The sequence below is a fragment of the Mesoplodon densirostris genome, chromosome 18 (assembly GCF_025265405.1).
Source record: "Mesoplodon densirostris isolate mMesDen1 chromosome 18, mMesDen1 primary haplotype, whole genome shotgun sequence".
Classification (NCBI taxonomy): domain Eukaryota; kingdom Metazoa; phylum Chordata; class Mammalia; order Artiodactyla; family Ziphiidae; genus Mesoplodon; species Mesoplodon densirostris.
In genome coordinates, this window is record NC_082678.1 from 47,554,898 (window position 1) to 47,579,249 (window position 24,352).

Consider the following 24,352-nt stretch of genomic DNA (forward strand, 5'->3'; position numbering starts at 1 on the left):
GCGCCCTCTCCAGCCCCGAGGGCGCGAACTTGCACTGTGAGAGCTAGCAGCCCGCCGCGCCCAGTGCCGGGCGGGGAGGCGAGGCGCGCCCGGCACCCCATGGCTGAGGGGTGAGTCGCTCGGGCCGAAGCTGGCCCCCATTCAGCTAGACGTCCCCTGATTCCTACCCGCTCGTCTTCCCGACAGGAAGGGCCAGGGCCCCCGCGCCTCGAGTCTGGCCACGGGGAAGCCAGTGTTAGTCCCCTGGCTGGGAGAAAGGCCGCGGAGCGCCATCGTTTCTCCAAACACCCCTGCCAGCCGGGCGCCCTCAGTTGCAAAGCTTTTGGGAAGAGGAGTGGGAGCGCAGCTGCTCCCGTCTACAGAGGCTCGGCTATACCTAAGGGCGCGACAGTCAAGGTCAGCCGTCCCTCCCCCGAGGGGTCGCCACGTCCCGTCTGGCCCTTCACACACACACGTGGGAGGTGGGGGCGCAGCTTGGAGTGACTGGGACCAGAAGGAGCTTGTACGGAACCTGTGGAGGTGAGACAAGCGCCTTCTGCACGATTTGCCTTGTAGACTTAAGCAGCCCCACCTGGGCAATGAGGGCGAGAAAAGGTTGCTCAAAGTGTCAAAGAACACCTGCTGCTGCAAACTGAGGAGCGGTGTGCACAAAGCTAGGTGAGAGGAGGGGCTTAGCCCTCTATCGCACAAATGGAGACTCTCCTTAAGTGAAAGTGATGCAACCTGATAGCGCAAAAAATAAAAATACAAGGGAGCAAAACAGCTCTCCGAGACTGAAAGCCCAAACCTCGAGTCTACATCCGGCGTTTTAAAGCCCGCAACAGCGGACCACCGCCTGGGAAAAGTTTACGAGCAGGTTTTGTGGAGACGCGGGCGCCGTGCTGTCAGAAGCGGGTGGAAAGGACCCTCGCGGGAGCACACGAGGAGCCTTGCCCCGCCGGGCGAGGACACGCCCCCAAGGCGAGAACCGGAAGCGCTCGGTTCGGCCCGGAAGTAGTGCCGAATTGGTACACGTGAGCGGCAATATGGCGGCTCATCGCTCTGGCCCGCTTAAGCAGCAGAATAAAGCTCATAAAGGCGGGCGGCATCGGGGTCGGGGATCCGCGCAGCGGGACGGCAAGGGTAAGAAGGTAGGGTTGGAGGAAGAAGGGATGTTTAGTCGATATTAACTGCTTTTTTTCGTGCCCAGAATGAGCTCCTACCTACTCCGGCCTGGACCCCGCGCAAAGGCTCTGAGGAGAGCAGAGAGGGATCTCCTTTCTTGACCTAGTTCCCTGTGCAAGAGCCTTTTCTGGTCTCCCTACAGGCCGTCTAGCACTGAAAACCCTAAGCAAGAAGGTGAGAAAAGATCTCAGCAAAGTGGACCAGAGGCATCGCGCCAGCCAGCTCCGAAAGCAGAAGAAGGAGGCGGTGAGAGGACCGGGGATTGGGGAATCGTGTGGCTTCACAACCGTTCTAGGCGGGTAATGCCTCAAACTAGAAAATGTGACCCTGGGAAGGGGCCAGGGATGGAGAATAACCCTAGAGCACGTGTCAGGCGTGCTGGCCCAGACTCATGCTGGAGCATTCTTTGCTTTGTTCCTAGCTTCTGCCCGCCTCCTTGGCATACATGACACCTTTTACAAGAGAGATGCTGGTCGGAGGGTCGGGGTGGGCATCTGTACTGGTGGAAGTGCAGTACCGAAACAAAGTACTGAAACATTGAGATGTTCTCTGATCCTTTCCTCAGGTTTTGGCAGAAAAGAGACAGCTCGGCAGCAAGGATGGCCCTCCTCATCAGGTACTGGTGGTTCCCCTGCACAACAGGATTTCCCTGCCAGAGGCCTTTCGACTGCTTCAGGATAGGGATACTGGAACAGTACACTTGAATGAATGGGGAAGCACCCATAGCTTTATGCTCTTATGCCCCCGCTTGAAACATCGGTGGTTTTTTACATCTGCAAGGCCAGGTTAGAACATACAACAATATTTTCTATCACTATGTTTTGCGTATTAGTGGTAATTTTTTTTAGTATAATGTGCTGTCAACCACCTCTTCATACTGACTTTGTCTTCTGTTTGCAGGGGATCTGCACACTGTGTTAGACATGGCTAAAGTGGCTGATACCATCCTGTTCCTCCTTGATCCACTAGAAGGCTGGGATAGCACTGGGGATTACTGCCTTTCCTGCCTCTTTGCTCAGGGCCTTCCTACCTATAGTAAGTGAGTTGGGAGTATTGGAGGCCAAGGAAGGAAGTGAATTCGCATGTATAGTGCACTTACAATTTGCCAGACACTATGTCTGATACACTATGTCTGATGCTTGATACTATTGGAGGGTTGTACGTGTATGGCCTTAACTTGGTCCATTGTTTACAAGTTACCTATCAAGATGTCTTTTTATTTCTGGACTGCCCATTGACCAGAGAAAGAAGAAGAATATGAAGTTTGGTTTTACTGTGAAATTTCTTTAGGGTAGCGGAGTGTTGGGTTTCCCAGTGATCTCTGGGCTCACAACTGAACTGTTAGCTTGTTTGTGAGCCACAGGGGGGATTTTCATATAGTGAGGCAACAAGTCATGATACCCTTTCTCTTTTGTTCACAGCATTAGCTGTCCAGGGGGTTTCGGGCCTCCCACTGAAGAAACAAACAGATGTCAGGAAGAAGCTAAGTAAAGCAGTGGAGAAGCGCTTTCCTGATGACAAACTCCTCCTGTTAGACACTCAACAGGAGGCAAGGATGCTGCTCAGGCAGTTGGCTAACCAAAAGCAACGGCATCTTGCCTTTCGAGATCGGCATGCCTACCTATTTGCTCATGCTGCTGACTTTGTGCCTAGTGAAGAGAATAACTTGGTGGGCACCTTGAAGATCTCAGGCTATGTTCGTGGGCAGGCTCTGAATGTAAATAGCTTGCTGCATATCGTTGGACATGGTGATTTCCAGATGAAACAGATAGATGCCCCTATGGACCCTTTCCCTTTAAATCCTAGAGTGATCAAATCCCCAGAGGACCCAGGCATGGCAATGGAGGTAAGATTGGTGTTCTTAAAAACTATGTATTGTAGATTCATGTGTAAGCTGGCAGAGGATGGGAACTACAGAGAGGGTAGTCTGTCTGCACACTTGGACAACTATCCTAGTCCCTGGAGGTAACAGCTAGTTCGAAATAAGGCAGTAGTCAACTACAAATAAGTTGCTATATCATATACATATCCAGTACTTTGTAGATGCCTTACATAGCAATTGGCTCTGAATTTATAGAAGGCACACAGGTTGTAGTCTCTTTCCTTAGACAATTAGGTCAGAAAAAAATGGCAGAGACCTGTGAAATAAAGATTGAGAAAGCGTGGTTGAGGTGCACACCTGCAGTGGAAGTTGAGAAAGAAGACTGGCAAGCTTCACAGAAGAGATCAGACTTGAGCTAGGTGTTGAGAAGGATGAACGTGATTTATGAGTTGAAAAGAGATGGAAGAATATCCAAGCAAATAAAGACAACATGAACTTAGGCAAAGTGATGGATCAGAGGGTTTCTTTGAACCCTGAAGATAACAGCTTGATGGAAGTAAGGTATGTAGTAAAAAGGTAGGCATGAGACCAGATTATGAAAGGTCTCAAGAGCCAAGCAGAGGTATGGACCTAGAATGGTAGGAAATAGAACCATTTGAAAAATTCTGACAAGTTTTCACTTTCTATTTTTCTGTTTGAGGACTATGTTATTTCTAGATCTTTCTGGTTATTATGTTAGATTTAGTAGATTTTTGGCTAGTATTTAATTGACCATCAACTGTTTGGGTTTTCAGATTTGTGCTACAGATGCTGTAGCTGATATGGAGGAGGACCTGAAGGTCCTAATGAAGGCAGACCCTGAGAGACAAGAATCTTTGCAAACAGAGGTTATCCCAGATCCAATGGAGGGGGAACAGACCTGGCCCACGGAGGAGGAGCTGAGTGAAGCAAATGGTTGGTATTGGCAAACTTGAAATTCTGGCCTAGAATTGTGGGTTTTGTCTAGCTGCTCACAGTGAGGACCTTATAAGGTAGAGTAGGATGAGGAAGTATTTGGAAGTCTTCTCTTACCTCCAAAGGCTATATGTTTTCACTAAGCAAACACTGGACACAGCTTTACTTCGTTTTTAAAAATTACTTACGTTATTGTTTCCTAATGAACAGATAACTTCTGATTTATTATAGGACTTACTTAGCTGTGTAAGTATTGCTAGTTCTGAGGCAGCTGAATTAAATTGGGAAGTCTGTTCTATTTATAGAGCCTGTCAGAGTTCCTGGTATTGGTAGCAATATGTGATATCTTGCCTATGTGAGAATACCCAAAGTAATAGAGGAGGGAAGGAGGTATATAATTTACTTAACTCATTTGGGCTTTTACAGACTTATTGAAGGAAACTTCCAAGGTAGTAAAGAAGGTTCCCAAAGGAACATCCAGTTATCAAGCTGAATGGATTTTGGATGAGGATGGCGAAAGTGGTGGGGAAGGAGATGAGTATGATGATATAGAACGTGAGGATTTTATGGAAGAGGAATCTCAGGTAAGGAAATGGGCCCTTGGGCAACTTCTGTGTACAGCCCCAAATGCAAGGCAAGGTGCATTCCTGACCTTAAGGGGTATGTGTGGTCAGTTTCTTAGGAATGACTTTGTTGCCGGGAATGAGACTTTGTTTTATAACTTAGTCTCTATTAGAATTGATATTGGTTTGGACTAGGTATCTAGTAGAATTATTTTAGCTCGATGGCCTTTAGGGTAGAGATGTGGGTTTCCTCTGAAATTGTAATCCTTCATTCTGCAGGATGAGGGTAGTGAAAAGGAAGAAGAGGAGGAATGTGAAACTGTGACTATAGGAGAGTCCATGCATGATGATCTGTATGATGAGAAAGTGGATGAAGAGGCTGAGGGGAAAATGCTGGAGAAATATAAACAAGAAAGACTGGAAGAGATGTTTCCAGATGAAGTAGATACCCCCCGTGACGTGGCTGCTAGAATTCGGTTAGTCAACAAGTCTAAGATCAATCAGTATGTTTTTATTTAAAACTTACGTGGCTCAGAACTATGTCAGTGTGATGTAAAAGAAGGAACATACATTGTTCTTGCTCTTGAAGGGCTAATACTATATGGGAAGGTAAGACAGACATACGGGAAACAATGTTCATATTCTAGACTGTGTAGTACAGACTAATAGTGTTACAGTACATTACTGAAGGAAATGCTGTGATTAATTAGCAAATGCTTCCTTTGGAGCTAAGACTCAAAGTATATAACACTTGGAGATTTGGGGAAGTTTGGGTAGAACAGTGAGAATAAAAGAATGAAGTTGTAGATGGTCCTGTTTGCTCTAAAGGTGACTCCAGAGACTTTATGCTTCATATTAGAGAGAGAAGGCTTTTATCGAGGACGTTGCTCGTAGTGTTAAAGAGCCGCTCCCTGATAAGCACCAGGGAGCCGCTGTAAATACTTTTAAGAAGCTGGGGTTTGGTGCTGAAATACTTGTTTCAGGCTGTTTTGGAGTGTGGTTCAGATTTAAGCTGTTAGGTTATTTTGAGAGATAGTGAATTCTTTTAAGCTAAAGCCTTAGGCATTTTATTTATTTACTTGTTTATCTTTCAAAAATTAAAAAAAATTGTTTTTGTTTTTTTCTTTTTTTCCTTCTTTTTAAGCCTTAGCCTTTTTAGAAGTGAGTTGAGTGAAACGGTTAAGTAGCACCATATAAGTTTCACTATTAATTTATTTAAAATAGCCTCTGTATTCTAGATTTCAGAAATACAGAGGTCTCAAGAGCTTCCGGACATCTCCATGGGATCCTAAGGAAAACCTCCCTCAAGATTATGCTCGGATCTTTCAGTTTCAGAACTTTATTAACACTAGGAGACGCATCTTTAAAGAGATTGAAGAAAAAGAGGTTGAAGGAGCTGAGGTATCTGCCGTCCTTTGTGCGTCCCTAGAATTTGTGTTTGTTTGCCAAGGTGCCCCCTCTACTTCTGTTGGCATGAGGACCTTAATTAGTTTTGTGCTGCCTACAGCTGAATTAGAGGAGCTAATTGGGAACAAAGAGGTATCAGAGCTGTTAACTGAAAAAGCTTAATCTAGGTGGTTGAGGCATCTGTGAAGGACAGTCTTGAAGGGTGAGGATTGGCTTTACGGTGGTCTGAGAGACTTTTTAACATATTTGGAGAAATGCTTCATCATTATTGAGACCTTAAGGGTAATTGCATGATTGTTTTCTGCTTTCTTCTGGCAGGTTGGCTGGTATGTCACACTTCATGTCTCTGAGGTCCCTGTCTCAGTGGTTGAGCACTTCAAGCGAGGTGCACCCTTGATTGCATTTTCTTTACTACCTCATGAACAGAAGGTGAGTTAGCGTCTTGTGGGAAATGGGAGTTATGACACTTTCCAACCAGTTTTGTCTGGCAGTCTGAAGCTTTATGTGACTGACATTTTACTCATTGGGATGCAAAAGTCTGCCTTTATGATTAGAAGTCAGAGAGGATGACAGAGAAGTCGATGATGGTTTTACCCAACATGTCTGAACCTGTCTGATACACCTCAGTGACGTGATCTCTGTGTGGTTCTGAGACTTCTCTGAGATAAGTACGTTTGTCAGGTCACACTTTAACAAAGGGTTGGCATCCATGAAACTAAACAGGGTTAGTGCCAAGGTATAGATCTTTTTTCTCTTGATGGCCAGCAGTCATGTAGGTTGCGGTATATGTGAGAGCTCTGGCCTTTTGGTCACTGTGAGTAAGGGTGGAGGCAAGAAGGGTCTTGAATGAGTGTGGTTTAGAGGTGTGTGATGAGTGAGTGACTTGTAGGCACTGATTTTGTGGCAGATGTTGAGCTCTTGCATGTTAGACGTGGGAAGGTCACCTAGTGTAGCAGGGACATGAAAGCTCTGAAAACCAGCATATTTTCGATTTGAATGCCAGTTGTTGGTGAAGGTAAAAGGTGAATTTGTGTCTCTTCATCTACACTCCACCATAAATTAGTATTGTCAGTTCTTAGAGTGAATCTAATCTGCTGGTGTGGTTTGCCTTCTTGCAGGTTAGGCTATTCTATTCCTGATATGAAGTTCTGTTTTCCTATTTGGTCCCCAGATGTCAGTACTTAATATGGTGGTGAGCCGGCACCCTGGCAACACTGAACCTGTGAAAGCTAAAGAGGAGCTGATCTTCCACTGTGGATTCAGGCGCTTCCGAGCCTCACCCTTATTCTCTCAGCACACTGCAGGTGAGCAGTAGGGAAGCTTCTGGGTTCTTGTCCATCTTACTGTCTTTTAGGGGACTGAGATTTGGGGAGAGGTGCAGAATACACCATTTCAAACTCTCAGTCTCTGGGTTAGAGGTATTTTCAGTACTCTGGTTTAGGAGCCAATGATGTTTCCATTCAAAGTGTCTGAACCTGTCTGAAGCATCCCAGTGATGCAACCTCTGTGTGGTGCTGAGGCTTCTCTGCCGTGAGTATTTGCTGCAGAGGAGGTTTTGGATAGGAGTTGGCTGCTTTCTAGAGATGATGTGTCATGGAACCCTTGGCATCTGTTGTGCCAGTGGCCGTGTGGGTGAAGGCTAGGGGTGGCCCTCAGTTGGATAAAGCAGAGTGTGTGGCTTCTGAGATGTTGAGACTGCATGAGGATTTAGAGAGTGGTGACCAGGAATACTTTATGACAAAAAATGATTGTGCTCTTTCGTATTAGGAGTGGGAAGATGTTTGCATTAACTTGGGGGCTTCTGAACATTACCTACACTCTCAACTCTCAGCAATGGCTGGAGGAAGGTGATAAAGGCGGCATTAATGGATGCTCTGGATAATTTCTTTTCTCACCAGCCATGCTGTCTAAATGAAGGATTAATTTCTCTTTCCCTTAAACTATTTTGTTTCCCTATAACATTCAGTATTAAAAAGGGTTAATATTGTATTAAAAAGGGTTTCGTTGAAGACAAGATCTAGATAGTCCCCAAGAAGAGATTAGTAAAGTTTGGCCCTTAGCCAAATCTGTCCCACTGCTTGTTTTGTTAAGTAAAGTTTTGTTGGAACACAGTTGTGCTTTCTTGTTTAATTTTTTAAAAATGTCTGTGGCTGTTTTTGTGCTACAGTGAGAGTTGAGTAGTTGGAACAGAGACTATAATGGCCACAAAGCCTAAAATATTTACTATCTGCCCATTTACAGAAAATGTTTGCCAATCCTTGCTCAAGACTAAGAGCTGTTGAATTAGTGTATTTTGTTTTTTTTTTTTTTTTTTTTTTTTTTTTTTTTTTTTTTGCGGTATGCGGGCCTCTCACTGTTGTGGCCTCCCCCGTTGCGGAGCACAGGCTCCGGACGCGCAGGCTCAGCGGCCTTGGCTCACGGGCCCAGCCGCTCCGCGGCATATGGGATCCTCCCAGACCGGGGCACGAACCCGTATCCCCTGCATCGGCAGGCGGACTCTCAACCACTTGCGCCACCAGGGAGGCCCCTAGTGTATTTTGTAAAGCACTGATTCTCAAATGAGGTAGGGGTGATGTGTATCAGAATCACCTGGAGAACTTTTTCCAACCCCAAAATATAGTTTAAACTCCAAGATTCTGCCTCCAGTTGAAAAATCACTGATAGGATTGGGTTGTATCTTTCAGTTGTATTGAGGCCAGAAAATGTTTGGAGAATTAGTGGGATAAAAAAACACTAGTTGCCTTAGGTTTAAGAGTTGCAGTGATACCGCTTTTCACAGGCCTCTGCATTACCTATTGTTTCTCAAAATATTTTTTGGTTTTTATTTTTTTAACCTTTATGGCAGCGGATAAACATAAATTTCAGAGATTCCTGACTGCTGACTTGGCTCTGGTGGTGACAGTATATGCCCCTATCACTTTTCCTCCTGCATCTGTGCTGCTTTTCAAACAGAACAGCAATGGTAAGTTGAGTTCACAGAGGTGAATAGGCCAATAGGCCTGTGGGTCCTTAATAAGATTAACTGCTTTCTGTATTTAAATTTGGGGGCCAAATGGCACAAAAAAGGTAATGATGATTTTCAAAATATCCCAATCTCAGCCTCATATTGGGTCTGAGGCGAGGATGACAAATGGGGTTTTACCTTGCTTGTAAACCATAGCTAATTGGTAGAGGCTGCTCAGAGTGCTGTATTTAGGGTGGGTTCTGAGGATAGGCTCAGCAGGGATATCACTTAGTGATCTTTGCCATGAACCCAGGAGGGGCAGCATAGTACATCCCTATTTTGTTTCCCTAAGATCTCGCATTAGGTCTTTAAATGGACTGGACAATAAATGAAGGCTTTGACCTATGGACTCCTGCTGCCCTGCTTTTGCCCCTTAGGAATGCACAGCCTCATTGCCACAGGCCATCTGTTGTCAGTGGATCCAGACAGAATGGTCATCAAGAGAGTTGTTCTGAGTGGTCATCCTTTCAAAATTTTTACTAAGATGGCAGTGGTGCGTTACATGTTCTTCAACAGAGGTAGGTGTAACGGATGGGATCCAATTGCCTTTGTGGGATGAAGGTTGGATTTATATATTATGGATAAATATTTCATCTTGGTCTTCTGTGTGTTTGATTCTAAGAGGATGTGCTGTGGTTTAAACCGGTGGAACTGAGAACAAAGTGGGGCCGTAGGGGACACATCAAGGAGCCTTTAGGTAAGAGAATGTGGGATTTGGGATCTTGTCTAGATTTCCCCAGTGCTACTAAATGACTGTTGGGTTAGACCACTGCTTTAAAATTTCCTATTAAAGTTGACCAACTCGTGCTGTTTTCTTTGTAGGTACTCATGGCCACATGAAGTGCAGTTTTGATGGGAAGCTAAAATCTCAGGACACAGTACTGATGAACCTCTATAAAAGAGTTTTCCCCAAATGGACTTATGATCCATATGTACCAGAACCAGTACCTTGGGTGAAAAGTGAGATTTCTTCAACAGTGCCTGAAATGGACATGGAATAATGGATTCAGTGGGATTCTGTCTCATTGCTACTAGTTAGCACTCTAGGGTTGGGAGCCTGTAGGTTGTGACTGGGCAGTTTACGTTTTCTACTTAAGCCTACTTAAGGTCTCCTGCTCCTTTTAGCAGAAGACTTTTCTTGGCCTTGACAAGGTATCTCAGTTAAGTATGGATGTTTTTCTATTGCAACTTAGTCCAAAAAACTATTAAAACTTACTGAAATATACATTCTCCATTAGGATTTTGAAAGCTCTTTGAGAGGGGAAGATAGGAAGTTGACAATGACCAGGAGACAAAATTTCCAAGTGTCTAGACACTGAATCCCTTTTCTTCCTTTTGCACATATTAAACAGAAACAGATTGCTAAAGAGCTGGCTTTTCAGCCTGCTTCACCCAAGTTAGGGAAGTTAAGTCTACATTTCCACCACTGAGCACAATACAAATGTTCTTTACTTCCGTGGAAACTGTTTGAAAATGCTTAGACAGCACAGCGGCCACTCCAACACCAGCTGTAGGTTCAATAAGCAATTTCATCCTCTCCCACACCAGCTGGGTTGCATACTGTTGGTATAGAAGGGAGTAAGAATTAGTGAAATAGGAAAAGGGGAAAGAGCCTAGTTCGTTGGCCTTTATAATTAAAGGCCAGATGGGGATATAATATGCCCCGTCTGAATTTTCCTATTGCTGTATGTTTGTGTTTGCCAATGAAGGGCGGGGCTTTTTTCATTCTAACTCTGCTTCTACGGTCTTAATACATCTAGGGCACCCTCCTACGTGTCATGAAATCACCTAGTTGAGTCCCTAGTGGGTGAGTTGCTACTTACAGCAGGAGGGTTTTTTGCCTAAGAAGTTGCTCCATTCTTTGGTTATTTCCTTTCCTCTTGGGGCCTCACCTTGATTTCATCCTCTGTGACAGTGAAGACGTCATCCACGAGGTCCCTTATAATAGGCCAGGTGTTTAAGCCAATGCTGGATCTGACACCATCTGCTATGGTTTCTGGAGGATAGGGATTGGGGGTCAGTTCCCCTTTCAGTTTGGATTGGTAGCAGTCATTTGCATTCAAGGGTTCAGCAGCATATACCTTGACACTAGGTTTCAGAGCCTAGGAAGAGGAATATTAGATAGCTTACAACTAGCCACAGCATTTTGCCCACATGCTTGCAGTAAAATGATTAGTACAGTTAACATATTTCTGCCCAAGAGGCTTTCTTTTAATCGATGTAAAGGAAATAAGGCCTTTAAGCACTTGAAATTGTTTTCCACTCTGGCCTCGGTTGCCTAGATCACAGCTGGTTCCGCTGGTAACTTGGGAAAAGAGTAGCCACCGACTTGGATAGTAGGTTGTTGAGATGGAACTCAGAGGACTGTGAGGGTGCCACTCATTGTAATGGCTTTTGTGCTGTAAAGTTTTCATTAAGAAAAGGGTAGTGAGGGACTTCCCTGGCGGTCCAGTGGTTAAGACTCCGCGTTTCCACTGCAGGGGGCACAGGTTCAGTCACTGGGAACTAGGATTCCACGTGCCGCACGGCAAAAAAAAAAGAAAAAAGGGTAGTGATGAAGAGCAGGGCCTTCTATCTCAAGTGCCAAGGGATGATGGGAAGGAATGGCAATTTGGGGGACTGTTGAGCAAGTATTCACAATGTACTATGATGTAAAATAAACTCTTCTATGCCTGAAGTGGGGAGTCCTCCAGAAGCTGTTTTCTTACCTTAACTGTAATTGCTATTCCAGCAACCATTCCTCCTCCTCCTACAGGTACCACCAGTGCATCTACCAAGGGAACCTTTAATGAAAAGAATATAAAGTATAAATAGGTCTATTAATAACCAGTTTTATATGTACATATAAAGTAATTGGTTCTGTGGCCAAACAGCATTACCAGTAAGAAGCTAAATAAGAACTAACTTAAGTTTTTACCTGGTTTAGGACTTCCATGGCAATTGTCCCTTGCCCAGCGATCACTGCAGGCTCCTGGTTGGGATGTACCATGATGCCTTCTGTTTCTTCCACAATTCTTTTTGTAATATGTTCTCTGGACTGAAAGAGTACATTAATTTAGCTTACTGTATTTGTATTTAATAGAGTTCCCAACAAGTTAGATTCAGTCATTTAACACTTTATTTGCCATCTACTTTTTTCAGAATTTGTTTTGGCACTGGGGATATAACTGAACAAAACAGTCCCTGCACTCAGTGGAGTTAATGTTCTAATGTGGTGAGGAGGGGTGGGATATAAGTAAATACATGGTATGTCTAAATTCTTTAGAGAAAAATGAATTTATTTTATATAGGGTGCTCGGGAAGGGCCACTGGTAAAGTGACATTTTAATAGATTTGAACAAGTCCTGTGTATCTCCAGAACATTCCAAGGCAAGAGTAACAGCAAGTACAAAGACTACAGAGAGGAGTGCTTGGCTTTCTGAGAAACTAAGTGTGGTTGGTGTGGAGTGTTTGGAGGAGAGCAATAGTGGGAGATGAAGTCAGAAAAATAGGAATAGGCCAGTTCTTCTGGGCCATAGATGATTGCAAGAACTTTGGTTTCCACTGTGTATGAGATGGGGAACCACTGGAGGATTTTGGGCTGACAGACAAATTCTGAGTGACTAAATGGATAGCTCTGGTTGCTCTTTTGGAAACAAGACTCGTGGGGCAAGGGTGGAAGCAGAGACCAATTAGGAGGCTACTGAATCTAGGTGAGGACTGACATTGGTTTGAATCAGGGTGGTGAAGGTAGAGGCTGTTAGAAGTAGTTGGATTGGGCTTTTCTGGTGGCGCAGTGGTTAAGAATCCACCTGCCAATGCAGGGGACACGGGTTCGAGCCCTGGTCCGGGAAGATCCCACATGCTGCAGAGCAACTAAGCCAGTGCACCACAACTACTGAGCCTGCGCTCTAGAGCCCACGAGCCACAACTACTGAAGCCCGCATGCCTAGAGCCCGTGCTCCGCAACAAGAGAAGCCACCGCAATGAGAAGCCCGCACACTGCAACAAAGAGTAGCCCCCACTCACTGCAACTAGAGAAAGCCTGCGCACAGCAACAAAGACCCAACTCAGCCAAAAATTAATTAATTAATTTTAAAAAAAGTTGGATTACAGAAATGTTTTGAAAGTAGGACTAAGATTTGGATGTGGGGTATCAGAGTTATCAAAGATGACTCCATGTTTTGAGGATAATGAAGGCTAAAAGTTGCCATTTACTGAGATGGGGAAGACTGGAGGTGGAACAGTATTAAGATGAGGAGTTTGGTTTTAGACAGTAAGGTTGAGATGCCTATTAAGGCACCCAAGTGGGAATGTACAAGTCCTGGTTAAGAGCAAAGTTCAGGGCTGGAGTTAGAGTGTAGGTGATATTTTAAACTATGAGACTAATGAGATCATCTGAGTGAGTGTAGGTAGAGAAAAGGTCGTGTGTGCCAACACTTAGAGAAACAACAAAGGAGACAGAAGCTGCAGCCAGTAAGGTAGGAAGAGAAGTTTCATTTTACTATGAAAGCTGTTAAGGTGGTACTGAACATTGCTCTCTTCCTTACCTCGTCGCTTTGTTCACTGTATACTATAGAGGCTCCATAGCCTTGTATCGCCAATTTTTTACAGTTGGGTGCTGTTTCGGGCACTACAATATAAGCAGGAATCCCTGGGAGGGAGAAGCATGTGTAGTTAGTACAAATTAGAATTTAGGATAGAAATTTATGTTCAGTTTGCTTGTAATCAGGGACTTGGAAATGTATTCCCACAGCTATCACCAACCTCACTGAAAGTTAAGGCTACTTTTCCAGTCCTCTCTGATGAGCCTACCCAGTACCCTGCAAAATTAATCAAGTACCTTGCAATTTGGCAGCATAGGAGAGAGCCTGGCCATGGTTTCCACTGCTGTGAGTAACAACAGCTTTGGGCTTCTCTTCTGAAGGGGCAGAAATCAAGCCTCTGATTGCATTAAGGGCTCCACGAATCTGGAAAAGAGGAATGGTGAATTAATATATTTGATTAAAAATTCTTTTCAAAAAACCAAGGAGCTTTTTTACATTTTTCTCTTCCAATACTGCACATCCACTCCATGACTAAATCTTATTGAGTCTATCTCCTAAATATCTCATGTTCATCTTGGCCACTACCTTGGTGAGGCCTCATTTCTCAACTTGGTATCACCAAATCTCAGCTGATCCTGCCTCAAGGATTATTCTCATCTAATAGTTCGACTAGATTAGGAAAGTGAGCTTTTAAAAAAACAAACGTTACCTTTTTCATTGATTGCCTATTTTTGTAAGAAAAGTACAAATCCCTTACAAGCTGCAGCCTTTCTAAACATATCTACCTCTACCGTTGTAGCCATCCTAAATTGCCTCTAGTTTCCATCTTACCAGGTTAGCTCACACCTCTGTACCTCTTGGCATGCTGATGCCTCTACCTGTAGTTCTTTTCCCTCACTCCCTGATCTGGCTAAAAGTACTCATCCTATAAAACTTGAATCAAACACCACCTGGTTCAACCTCCTTGTTCTCCCAGGCAAAATTAGGTACTTCATTCGTTTCCATGGCCCTTGTTTGTATCTCTTTTAAGGCCCTTGTCATCAACCTATTTTGTCTTCCCCTGCAAGTACGGATACGGGGCAAGGCCTAGCGTACATATACCTAGTATAGTTAGTGAAAATAAGTGCTTGATGCGTGATGAATGAAAAATAAACCATGGAAGAAGCAAAGGGCAAAAGAGAATGGAGAAGTTTTTGTTTGTTTAAAATAAAAGTTGTCAGTTAATGGGTATGAAAAAAGGTAAATTCCTGAAATCCTAAAGCTACCACTTAATGGGTACTAAAAATACCTGTTAGGCACAGTGCAAAATGCAGCTTTTCAGATTTTTACCTGAATGGATCTTAAAGTTCAACTAACGGTCAGAGAATTCTGGTAACAAATCAGCACGGAAATCTATCTGTATGCATAGGAGAGGCACTGATGTATTTTGTAGAAAAAGGTCCTGTTATATGAGGGTTGAGCTAGGATTAGATTGTTTATATACATAATAAGGTATAAACAAATAGTAAGTTGACAAAGTGAATGCTTAAACTTGGCTATATACAGGGTGATCACACGTGTCTAGGTTGATGACTGTGGTCTCGGCTTAATTGTTAGAAGTTCCCCCTTTTCGTTCTCAAACATGTCCTGGTTTGGATAGTAAATTGTATGTGATCACCTTACTTATATGGAATTTTAAGATTGTGTAAAAGTGGCTCTTGTCAATGCCATGATGCCAAGTAACCAGGACTTGAGCAAAGGAAAATTTCTACAACCCTTTCTTTAGCTGTAAAAAGATATTAATTGTACCTACCTCACTGGGTGGTCAAGAGAATCAAAGTGGCTTGAAAAAAAACATGATACACTATCAAAAGGGATTGTTACCTTAAAAGATCCAGTTTTCTGGAAGAGTTCACATTTGAAGAAAAGATTGCGCCCTGTTACTTGATTCAAAATGGAGCTTGTTAGCACTGGTGTGAGGTGGATAAAATCTCGAATGTTGATATGTGCTTTTTCAACATCAGCAAAGGAGATGCAGTACTGATCACACATGGTTCTGAAACCCAGGAATAAGAGAGGGGTCAAAGCAAGCCTAGACAATGTGTTTAAAAAAGATTTTGAAAATGCATAACACAGAGCCATGGAATGTACACCACCAAGAGTGAACCATAATGTAAACTATGGACTTTGGTGCTAATGGCATGTCAATGTAGGTTCAGCTGTAACAAATATACCACTCTGGTGGGGGATGCTGATAATGGGGGAGGCTATACATGTGTGGGGGCCGGGAGTATTTGGCAAATTTCTGTTCCCATCAATTTTGCTGTGAACCTTAAACTAAAACAAACAAACAAAAAACCCAAAAAACAACCAAACAAAAATCTTAAGAAAAAAGAAAAAGAAAATGCATAACATAGGAAAATAGACTCAGGGCCTGTGGTGTTAATGTGGGGACTGTCTCCATTACTGGGGTCCAGAATCTCTGCATAAGGGAACTTCTCTTGAAGCTGAGTTTCTTGGTGTATAAGTTTGCTCTGTTGAAACCTCATAGGAGATAACTGGTGGTGATCATTGAAGGCTTAAAGCTCAGCCCTCGCCCCTACCATCCATCTCTTGGCACTGCCACTGGTCTCTACATTTTCATGATTGTGAAGCTTGAATAAACTGGGTTCAAAATCTGCTACAAATTTTTATTTAAAAAAAATATTTCACAATTTACCAAGGGGAAAAATTGCCTACAATCCTACCATCTTAACAAATTATGTTCACTGTTTCCTTCTGTTTGTTCAATATACATATATGACAGTTAAAATCAAACCATAAATAACATTTTTACTCCTTTTCCATTTGGCTCATTCTTCAAAGTTTTTATAATTATAATTTTCAGTAACTGTATTATGCTTCCACTTTTTACTATTTTTACTATAGTGTTTAAACATGAAGTTTCTCTTTATTTTTCCTTATTAACAAAGGTAATGTATGTTCAAAAGAAAAACAATTTAATCTGCTTTTTTCTCCAAAGACAATTGCTACCGAAGCTCTGTTGTCTTTCTTTCCAGGCCACATACATATGCAGACAAAACTTTTGTGACAGGTTTGTTAACTTGCTTTTTTCAGACAATATATCTATGAATCTTTGCTTATCAATAGATATGTGACTTTTTATGTTTATTTTATTTGATGTGGAACAATTTTTAAAGTCTTTATTGAATTTGTTATAATATTGCTTCTGTTTTTTATGTTTTGTCTTCTTTGGACGCGAGGCATGTGGTATCTTAGCTCCCCGACCAGGGATTGAACCTGCATCCCCTGCATTGGAAGGCAAAGTCTTAAACATTGGACTGCCAGGGAAATCACTTTGTGATTTCTAGTGAAATGACTTACTAGTACTTCTTTTTACAAAAATACCATAGTTTTAGATAACTCTGTTGTTGAACATTTAGCTTTTTTTTTTTTTTTTTGGCTATGATAAATAATGATGCAATGAACAGCCTTGTTGCAAGATCTCTGTTTATCTCTATACATTCTTTGAGGAGATTCCACCAGTGGTATTTTACATTAAAAGGCATACACGCTTCTAAGGCTTTTGATACCACTGCCAAACTGATCTCCAGAAGAGTTATAGATTATATCAATTTATACTCCAACAGCACTTTCTAAGGAATGACTATTTTCCTTCACCCTCACTGTATCATTTTTATCTGTCAATTTAATGAAGTATGTCTAGTAGTTTACATTTCTTTAATTACTAGTGACTGAACTTTTTATTTTATTGAAGGTTGATTTACAAAGTGTTAATTTCTGCTGTACAGCAAAGCGATTCAGTTATACATATACATACCTTCTTTTTCATATTCTTTTCCATTATGGTTTATCACAGGATATTTAGCATAGTTCTCTGTGCTGTAGGACCTTGTTGTTTATGCATTCTTTTTTTTATATGTATAAATTTATTTATTTATTTATTCATTTATTTATGGCTGCGTTGGATCTTCATTGCTGCACTCGGGCTTTCTCTAGTTGGCGGTGAGCAGGGGCTACCCTTCGTTGCGGTGCCCGAGCTTCTCATTGCTGTGGCTTCTCTTTTTTTTTTTTGCGGTAAGCGGGCCTCTCACTGTTGCGGCCTCTCCCATTGCGGAGCACAGGCTCCGGACACTCAGGCTCAGCGGCCACGGCTCACGGGCCTAGCCGCTCCGCGGCATGTGGGATCTTCCCAGACTGGGGCACGAACCCGTGTCCCCTGCATCGGCAGGCGGACTCTCAACCACTGCGCCACCAGGGAAGTCCCTGAACATTTTTTCTGTATACTTACTGGCTACTAATTCTTTTGCGAACCTTTAACATACCATTTACTGACTGAATCACCCTTTCCTTTGAAATACATTTATAAAAAATTAAGTATCTATTAATGCTTGGGGCTTTTCTGGATTTAGTATTTTGTTCCATCGATCAGACTGCCAATTCCTTTCCCAGTTGTTAATTGTATTAATACGTTCTTCCCTGATTTCTCTTTCTAAAATTTATTGGCTTTTCTCACACACCAATTCTTCCAAATGAATTTCAGAAATCCTTTGCCAAGGTTGCCAAAAATCCCACTGTACTATCTACAAATGAATTGGGGGCATGATTGACATGTAAAAATATTGAGTCTCCCCATCCATTAACATGGGAGTCTTTTAATTTAGTAGTCTTTTTATTTTAGGTTTCTTAGTAAAGTTATCATAATTTATTTATGCCCTGTATAGATCTGATTAAATTTATGCCTAAGTATATTTTTGTTGCTTTTGAGATAAGGCATTTTTAAAATTAGACTTTTAAACTGCTTACTGATGATGTATATGAAAGCTAATAATTTTTGTATATTTATCATGTAATAGGATACTTTACCAGATTATCTTGTTAGATCTGTTTTACAGTTTATTCTCTAAACAATCATGCTATCTGCAAATAAATTCGTCTTTACCTTAAAAATGTACCTCTCGTAACTTTTTCAATGACTTCATAGTTACTGGCTTATATGGATTTACCATCTCCTCCTGAATTAATTTCAGTTAATTTTTTTTGTAAAATCACTTAATTTAAAATTTATTAGTATAAAGCTGTACATTTTAATATTTCTAAGTATTTTTCATATCTGTGGTATTCATTCATTCAACAAATTTGAGCACCTTCTGTGTCAGATACTGTTTGATCTGGGGATATAGTATTAGAAAAGTAGACTTGTTCCTCCTCTCATAAAGATTACAATGTATTGGAGAGGTGTCTAACAAAAAATCCAATTAAATATGTATTTACAAACATTGATGTGTTAACTTAGGGAAGTGTATTATGATAGGATACTATAGTGGGAGGCCTTATTTAGATCAGTGAAGGAGGTCAATGAAGACCCTCTATGTAGAAGTGAATTTTTTTATTTTTTGAATAATTAGTTTTTTTTTTCTTGAGAAGTAAAATTAAATTATGACCTAAAAGATGAATGGGCAGAGTAGTGGGGAAAGTGTTTCAGGTAGAGGGAATATTATGTGAAGGCTTTAAGGAGGGAAAGAGATTGGCATTTTCCAGGAATTAAAAGGTCAATGTATCTGAAAACGTGATCAATGGGAAATGTGATAAGAGATAAGGAGAGTGAAGTTGGCAGAGTCTAGATCATAAGGGACCATGACTCATGGAATTTTTTTTTGGCCGCACCTCATGGCATGCAGAACTTCCCAGACCAGGGATTAAACCCACGCCCCCGGCAGTGGAAGCATGGAATCTTAACCAATGGACCACCAGGGAAGTCCATGGATTTTTTTTAAGAGCAATAAAATGCCATGGGACTTGTGGTTACCAGGGGAGGGGGCGGGGAGGAATAAATTGGGAGATTGGGACTGACATATACACACCACTATATATAAAATAACTAATAAGGACCTACCGTATAGCAGAGAACGCTACTCAATACTCTGTAATGACATATATGGGAAAGAATCTAAAAAAGAGTTCACTTTGCTGTACAGTGGAAACTAACACAACATTGTAAATCAACTGTACTCCAATAAAAATTTTTTTAAAAATGTCATTGGAGAATTCTGAGCAGGTGACATGTTAGAATCTATATTTACAGAAAATCACTTGCTACATTGCAATGAATGAAAAGGAAAGAGATAAGAGTGGAATCAAGGTATCCAGTTATGAAGTATTACAGTTGTCCACACGAAAAACAACAGGGGGGCTTGGATGGTGAAAGTGGAGGTAGAAAAAAATAATCATTCAAGATACATTTTGGAAAAACAAACCCATCAAAAAATGGGCGAAGGACTTGAATAGACATTTCTCCAAAAAAGATATACAAAGGGCCAACAAGCACATGAAAAGATGCTCAACATCACTAATCATTAGAGAAATGCAAATCAAAACCACAATGAGATACCACCTTATGCCTATTAGGATGGCTACTATTTAAAAAAACCCCACACTGGGAAAATAACAGGCGTTGGCAGGATGTAGAAAAACCGGAGTCCTTGTGCACTGTTGGTAGAAATGTAAAATGGTGCAGTTGCTGTGGAAAACAGTGTGGTAGTTCCTCAAAAAATCAAACAGTATTACCATATGATCCAGCAATTCCACTTCTGGTTATATACCCAAAAGAATTCAATGAGGGTCTCAAAGACATATTTGTACACCTATATTCATAGCAGCATTATTTGCAATAGCCAAAAGGTGGAAGCAACCCACGTATCCAGCGACAGATAAATGGATAAACAAAATGTGATATAGACATACAACGAAATATTATTTAGCCTTAAAAAAGGAAATTCTGACATGTGCTATAACATGGATGAATCCTGGGGATATTATGCCAATTGAAATAAGCCAGTCACAAAAAGACGAATGTCATATGGTTACACTTATGTGAGGTACCTAGAGTAGTCAAATCCATAGAAAGTAGAACGGTGATTGTAAGAGGCTGTGGGGAGGAGGGGGCAATAGGAAGTTGTTGTTCAATGGGTACAGTTTCAGTTTTGCAAGATGAAAAGAGTTCTGGAGATTGGCTGTACAACAATGTGAATGTACTTAACACTACTGAACTGTACACTTAAAAATGGTCACGTATATTTCATGTTACGTGTATTTTACCACAATTAAAAAACACACACGCACATACATTTTGGAGATTATAATTAGTTAGACCTCTTGGTTACAAGTGATAGAACCCCAATTTGAACTGGCTTAGGCACAAGAGGGAGGTGATGAGAATTTACTGGCTCATGGAATCCAAGGAAGAGTTGAACCACGGGAAGGGCAGGAACATGGCACATCAGGAACAACTGGAACTAGGGACTTTGAGATTTTCCAGGACTTTCTCATTGTTTCTCACCTCTGCTGCTTTCTGCATGTCGGCTTCATTCTTTTCACTGCAGACCAGCTGGTTCCGCATGGCAGGACACATGGCTGCTGACAGCTCCTGTGTTTTACATTTTACGGCTTCCAAACTGGAGAGGGATTTTCTTTTTTTCTTAGTTTCAGTTAAAAAAATTCTGGGTAAGGACTCTGATTGGTCCATCTAGGCCCAGGACCAGTGGCCAAGGGGGTGAGGTCATTTAAGACAATACTATGCAATAGAAGTATTTACAGAAACATGAAACAGAAACAATGATTTCTATAACACAATATCAAATATGTACATTTAAAACACATACATATACAAAACAATACTGTATATTATTCAAAGATACATGTATATCCAAGGACATGTATCAAACACATTAGAGTGGCTACTGAAGGAAGAGGGAATTGGAATGAAGGAAAAAAAGATAAAATGAGAAAGGTCTTGTTGATGATAATGTGAACTGAACAGCAGGACTGCCTCAAATCTCTGCACCTGAGGGAAAAATAGGAACAAATGAAGGGAGTAAAAGAGGAAAGAAAGGAAAAAAGGAAATAGAAAAAGGAAAAGAGAAAGTACTTCTGAGTGAGAGTAAGGGACAGTTTTCAAGAGAAAAGGAAGGTGAAAATGTTGAGGTGATGAACTCCATACGTCACCACTACAGATATAGAAGAGACATATCCTGATATTGGATTGAATGTAGGGACTGAGGGAGAGGGAGGTGTCAAGGATAACTCTTGGGTTTCGACTTAGATGGTGGTATAATTTACTGAGATATAAGGCTGGCAAAGAAACAAATATTTTAGGGGAAAATCAGAGATTTGATGAGCTAAGTTTGCATTACCTATGAAGCATTTGGTAGGATGTCTTTTGAATTTTCAAATTTTTTTGCCAGAAATGTGTCTATTTTAATGTCTATTTCTGAAGGATGAGTGCTTCAATTTATCAAGTGCTGTTCTTTTTCCTTTATTATTTCTGATTTTATCTTTATTTCTTCCTTCTATTTTTATTTTCTTTTTCTACCCTTGTTGAATATGTAGCTTATTAATTTTCATTCTTTTTACTTATTTATTTATTTATTTGGGTGCGCTGTGCAGCTTGTGGGATCTTAGTTCCCCAACCAGGGATCAAACCCGGGCCCTTGGCAGTGAGAGCTTGGAGTCCTAACCGCTGGACTGCCAGGGAATTCCAAAGATAACCATTTAAAAAAGTTCGGTATGTATTCTTCCACATCTTTTTTTATGTATTTATATAGAAATTTATATATGCAATAAATGGTTTTGCTGCACTCAGACAGAACCATACTCTATATCTTGTTCTGCAATTGGCTTAAAAAATTAACAATGTATCTTGAATATATCAGCACATATTTTAATTCTTTAAACTCAGCTTTCATTGTGATACAGGTCTAAATATGGTTGTCTTTTCACTTATTTCTACCTGGTATTTCATGAACCCTTTAAATCTGAGGGTTGAATTTAAGTCTTAAATCCAAATTTTCCATCAACTTAGTAAATTTTCTTCTATTATATATTTGATTATTGCTCCTCCTCAGTCAGTCTGTTATCACCTTCTGGACTCATATTTGATTATTAGTTTTCCGGATCCATTCTCCATATCTCGTACCTTTACCTCTCAATAGTTTCTATCTATTATATTTTCCCTCTGAGTTCTCATAAAATTTTGTTGTTGTTGTTGTTGTTGTTTTTCTTGATTTTTTGCGGTACGCGGGCCTCTCACTGCTGTGGCCTCTCCCCTTGCGGAGCACAGGCTCTGGACGCGCAGGCTCAGCAGCCATGGCTCACGGGCCCAGCCGCTCCGCGGCATGTGGGATCTTCCTGGACCGGGGCACGAACCCGTGTCCCCTGCATCGGCAGGCGGACTCTCAACCACTGCGCCACCAGGGAAGCCCTCATAAAATTTTTTGAGCTTGTTTAACTTTTGGCATATCTCATCTGCAGCTCACTGATACTGCTGTATTAATTTGGCAATGGTGTTTTTCCTAAGAAAGTTTTCTTCAGATTATTTTTCCATTAAAAAAAAAACTGTTGCAATGTCCTCGTCAATTTCACTATGAAAACAAATTAGTTTTAAACATTTTTTTCCTATTTCTTTCATATCTGTTTTAAAGATTGCCATTTGCTCTGACCACTCCAATCACTCCCTTCTTTTGCTATCTATTGACTTTCTCCATCTGTTGAGAACTTCGTGGAGGCGAAGCGTCTACCACCTAATAGGAATTGCATGAGTTAGTTGTCAGAGATTGTTTAAATCTTTTAAGCCCAGTCCAAGGAATAATCGGTAACTATTCTTTGATGGTGTAGAGGTCCAATAGGTTGTGTGGGACTGGGAAGGAGCAAGAGGTGGAGGGAAGCAGCCTTGCAAGAGGAGGGAGTTCCACCACAGTTCTGAACACGGGGCTCATGAACAAACAGGTAAAGTACCAGTCTTCAGATCCAGTTACATTTTAAAGATGAAAAAAAAAAAAATCAACCTGAGACCCAGGAAAGTCAAGTAATTTTCCCCAGAATCCACAGTGATACAGAAATTCCCAAATCGACTCATAACACCTCCTGACTTATTTCCACACAACCCCTTCCCTCAGCAAGAGCCATCTATACTGTATTAAAAAAAAAAAAAAAGTCACTAAGTTTGGGATGTAGATTACCATAAAGGAAAAGACTTTTTGAGTCTCTGGTAATTATCGATTACCCTGGGCAATTTGCTACGGTTCTCTGGGATTCAGTTTCCTCATCTTAAAAAAAAAGAAAGAAAGAAAGAAAGAAAGAAAAAAAGGGGGCATAATACTAACTATCCTACAAAATCTTGAAGGTCGCAAAGTAAAAGCCTGGGGCAGTAGTCCGGGCCTGTGGCGGGAGACCCTGGCCTAAGATGACTGGAAAGGGCCGGACGGTGGAGGCCCCCGTCAACCCGAGCCCCAGGCTGGTACCGGTGTCCTCAAAGGCCACCACAGCAGCAAGAGCAGCCACCGCAGCGAACGCCCACCTTGCCTGGCCTGGCTCGGCCGGGCCAGACCTCACCTCACCTCCCAGGCGCCGCGCCTCCAACTCCAGCCTCAGCGCACCTTCCCGGCCACACCTCTGCGCACGCGCGGCGCCCGCCTGCCCCGCCCAGGCTTGCGGCCCGCCTCTTCCCGACCGAACGTGCGTTAGGCGCTTTTCCTCCCAGTGCGGCCACCGTCGTTTGGGGAGGGGAGCGGGAGTGGGCGGGGAAAAGGGTGGGAGGTGGGTGAGCGCGCGCGCCGCTCGTTCGTCGTGGTTTCCTGGCTGCGCGCGGCGCTGGCGGAGTAGCTGCAGCTGTAGCAGCAGCCGTGAAGATGGCGGAGGGGTTGGAGCGTGTCCGGATCTCCGCGTCGGAGCTGCGAGGGATCCTGGCCACTCTGGCTCCGCAGGCCGGGAGCAGAGGTGAGTCGCGCCGCCCAGCTCCTGGGCCGGGCCTGCCCGCCCCGCCTCCCTCTCCTCCTCTGCCTCCTCCCCGCTCAGTTCGCGGCGCTCCAGAGCCCCCGCCCCTTCCCCCAACAGTGGGGGCGGGGGCCGAGGGCGG

General features: G+C 42.4%; 3 protein-coding genes and 2 non-coding genes across 7 annotated transcripts in view; 4 read left to right on the top strand and 1 right to left on the bottom strand.

The window, feature by feature from the left end:
* Positions 1-9: 9 nt before the first annotated feature.
* On the top strand, positions 10-11,591 carry TSR1 (TSR1 ribosome maturation factor). 3 transcript variants are annotated; one of them, XM_060082922.1, is made up of 15 exons: positions 10-110; positions 1,307-1,410; positions 1,730-1,780; positions 2,065-2,199; positions 2,586-3,010; positions 3,781-3,940; positions 4,367-4,524; positions 4,783-4,979; positions 5,742-5,904; positions 6,229-6,339; positions 7,082-7,214; positions 8,756-8,872; positions 9,292-9,432; positions 9,537-9,611; positions 9,737-11,591. In XM_060082922.1, the coding sequence occupies exons 1-15, from the start codon at positions 100-102 to the stop codon at positions 9,913-9,915; spliced, it is 2,160 nt and encodes a 719-aa protein (XP_059938905.1). In that variant the 5' UTR covers positions 10-99; the 3' UTR covers positions 9,916-11,591. The 3 variants fall into 3 exon arrangements, with proteins under 3 accessions (XP_059938905.1, XP_059938906.1, XP_059938904.1); XM_060082923.1 differs by lacking the exon at positions 10-110 and adding an exon at positions 395-519 and having other exon boundaries at positions 1,730-1,949; XM_060082921.1 differs by lacking the exon at positions 10-110 and adding an exon at positions 539-1,122 and having other exon boundaries at positions 1,730-1,949.
* On the top strand, positions 6,481-6,575 carry LOC132479386 (small nucleolar RNA SNORD91 family). Its single transcript, XR_009530507.1, has one exon. It is a non-coding gene; the product is annotated as a small nucleolar RNA SNORD91 family (small nucleolar RNA).
* LOC132479385 (small nucleolar RNA SNORD91 family) lies at positions 7,347-7,441 on the top strand. Its single transcript, XR_009530506.1, has one exon. It is a non-coding gene; the product is annotated as a small nucleolar RNA SNORD91 family (small nucleolar RNA).
* On the bottom strand, positions 8,921-24,054 carry SRR (serine racemase). The gene is made up of 9 exons (XM_060082925.1): positions 23,835-24,054; positions 20,780-20,917; positions 15,304-15,475; positions 13,737-13,863; positions 13,444-13,547; positions 11,832-11,951; positions 11,623-11,697; positions 10,807-11,016; positions 8,921-10,474 (listed from the first exon to the last, which is right to left on the bottom strand). The coding sequence occupies exons 2-9, from the start codon at positions 20,806-20,808 to the stop codon at positions 10,277-10,279; spliced, it is 1,035 nt and encodes a 344-aa protein (XP_059938908.1). The 5' UTR covers positions 20,809-20,917; positions 23,835-24,054; the 3' UTR covers positions 8,921-10,276.
* The window catches only part of SMG6 (SMG6 nonsense mediated mRNA decay factor), a 232,781-nt gene continuing 232,465 nt past the window's right edge, over positions 24,037-24,352 (top strand). The window contains exon 1 of the mRNA XM_060082915.1: positions 24,037-24,213. Within this exon, the coding sequence (XP_059938898.1) occupies positions 24,126-24,213 (88 nt within the window). The 5' untranslated portion in view covers positions 24,037-24,125. The remainder of the gene's footprint in view (positions 24,214-24,352) is intronic.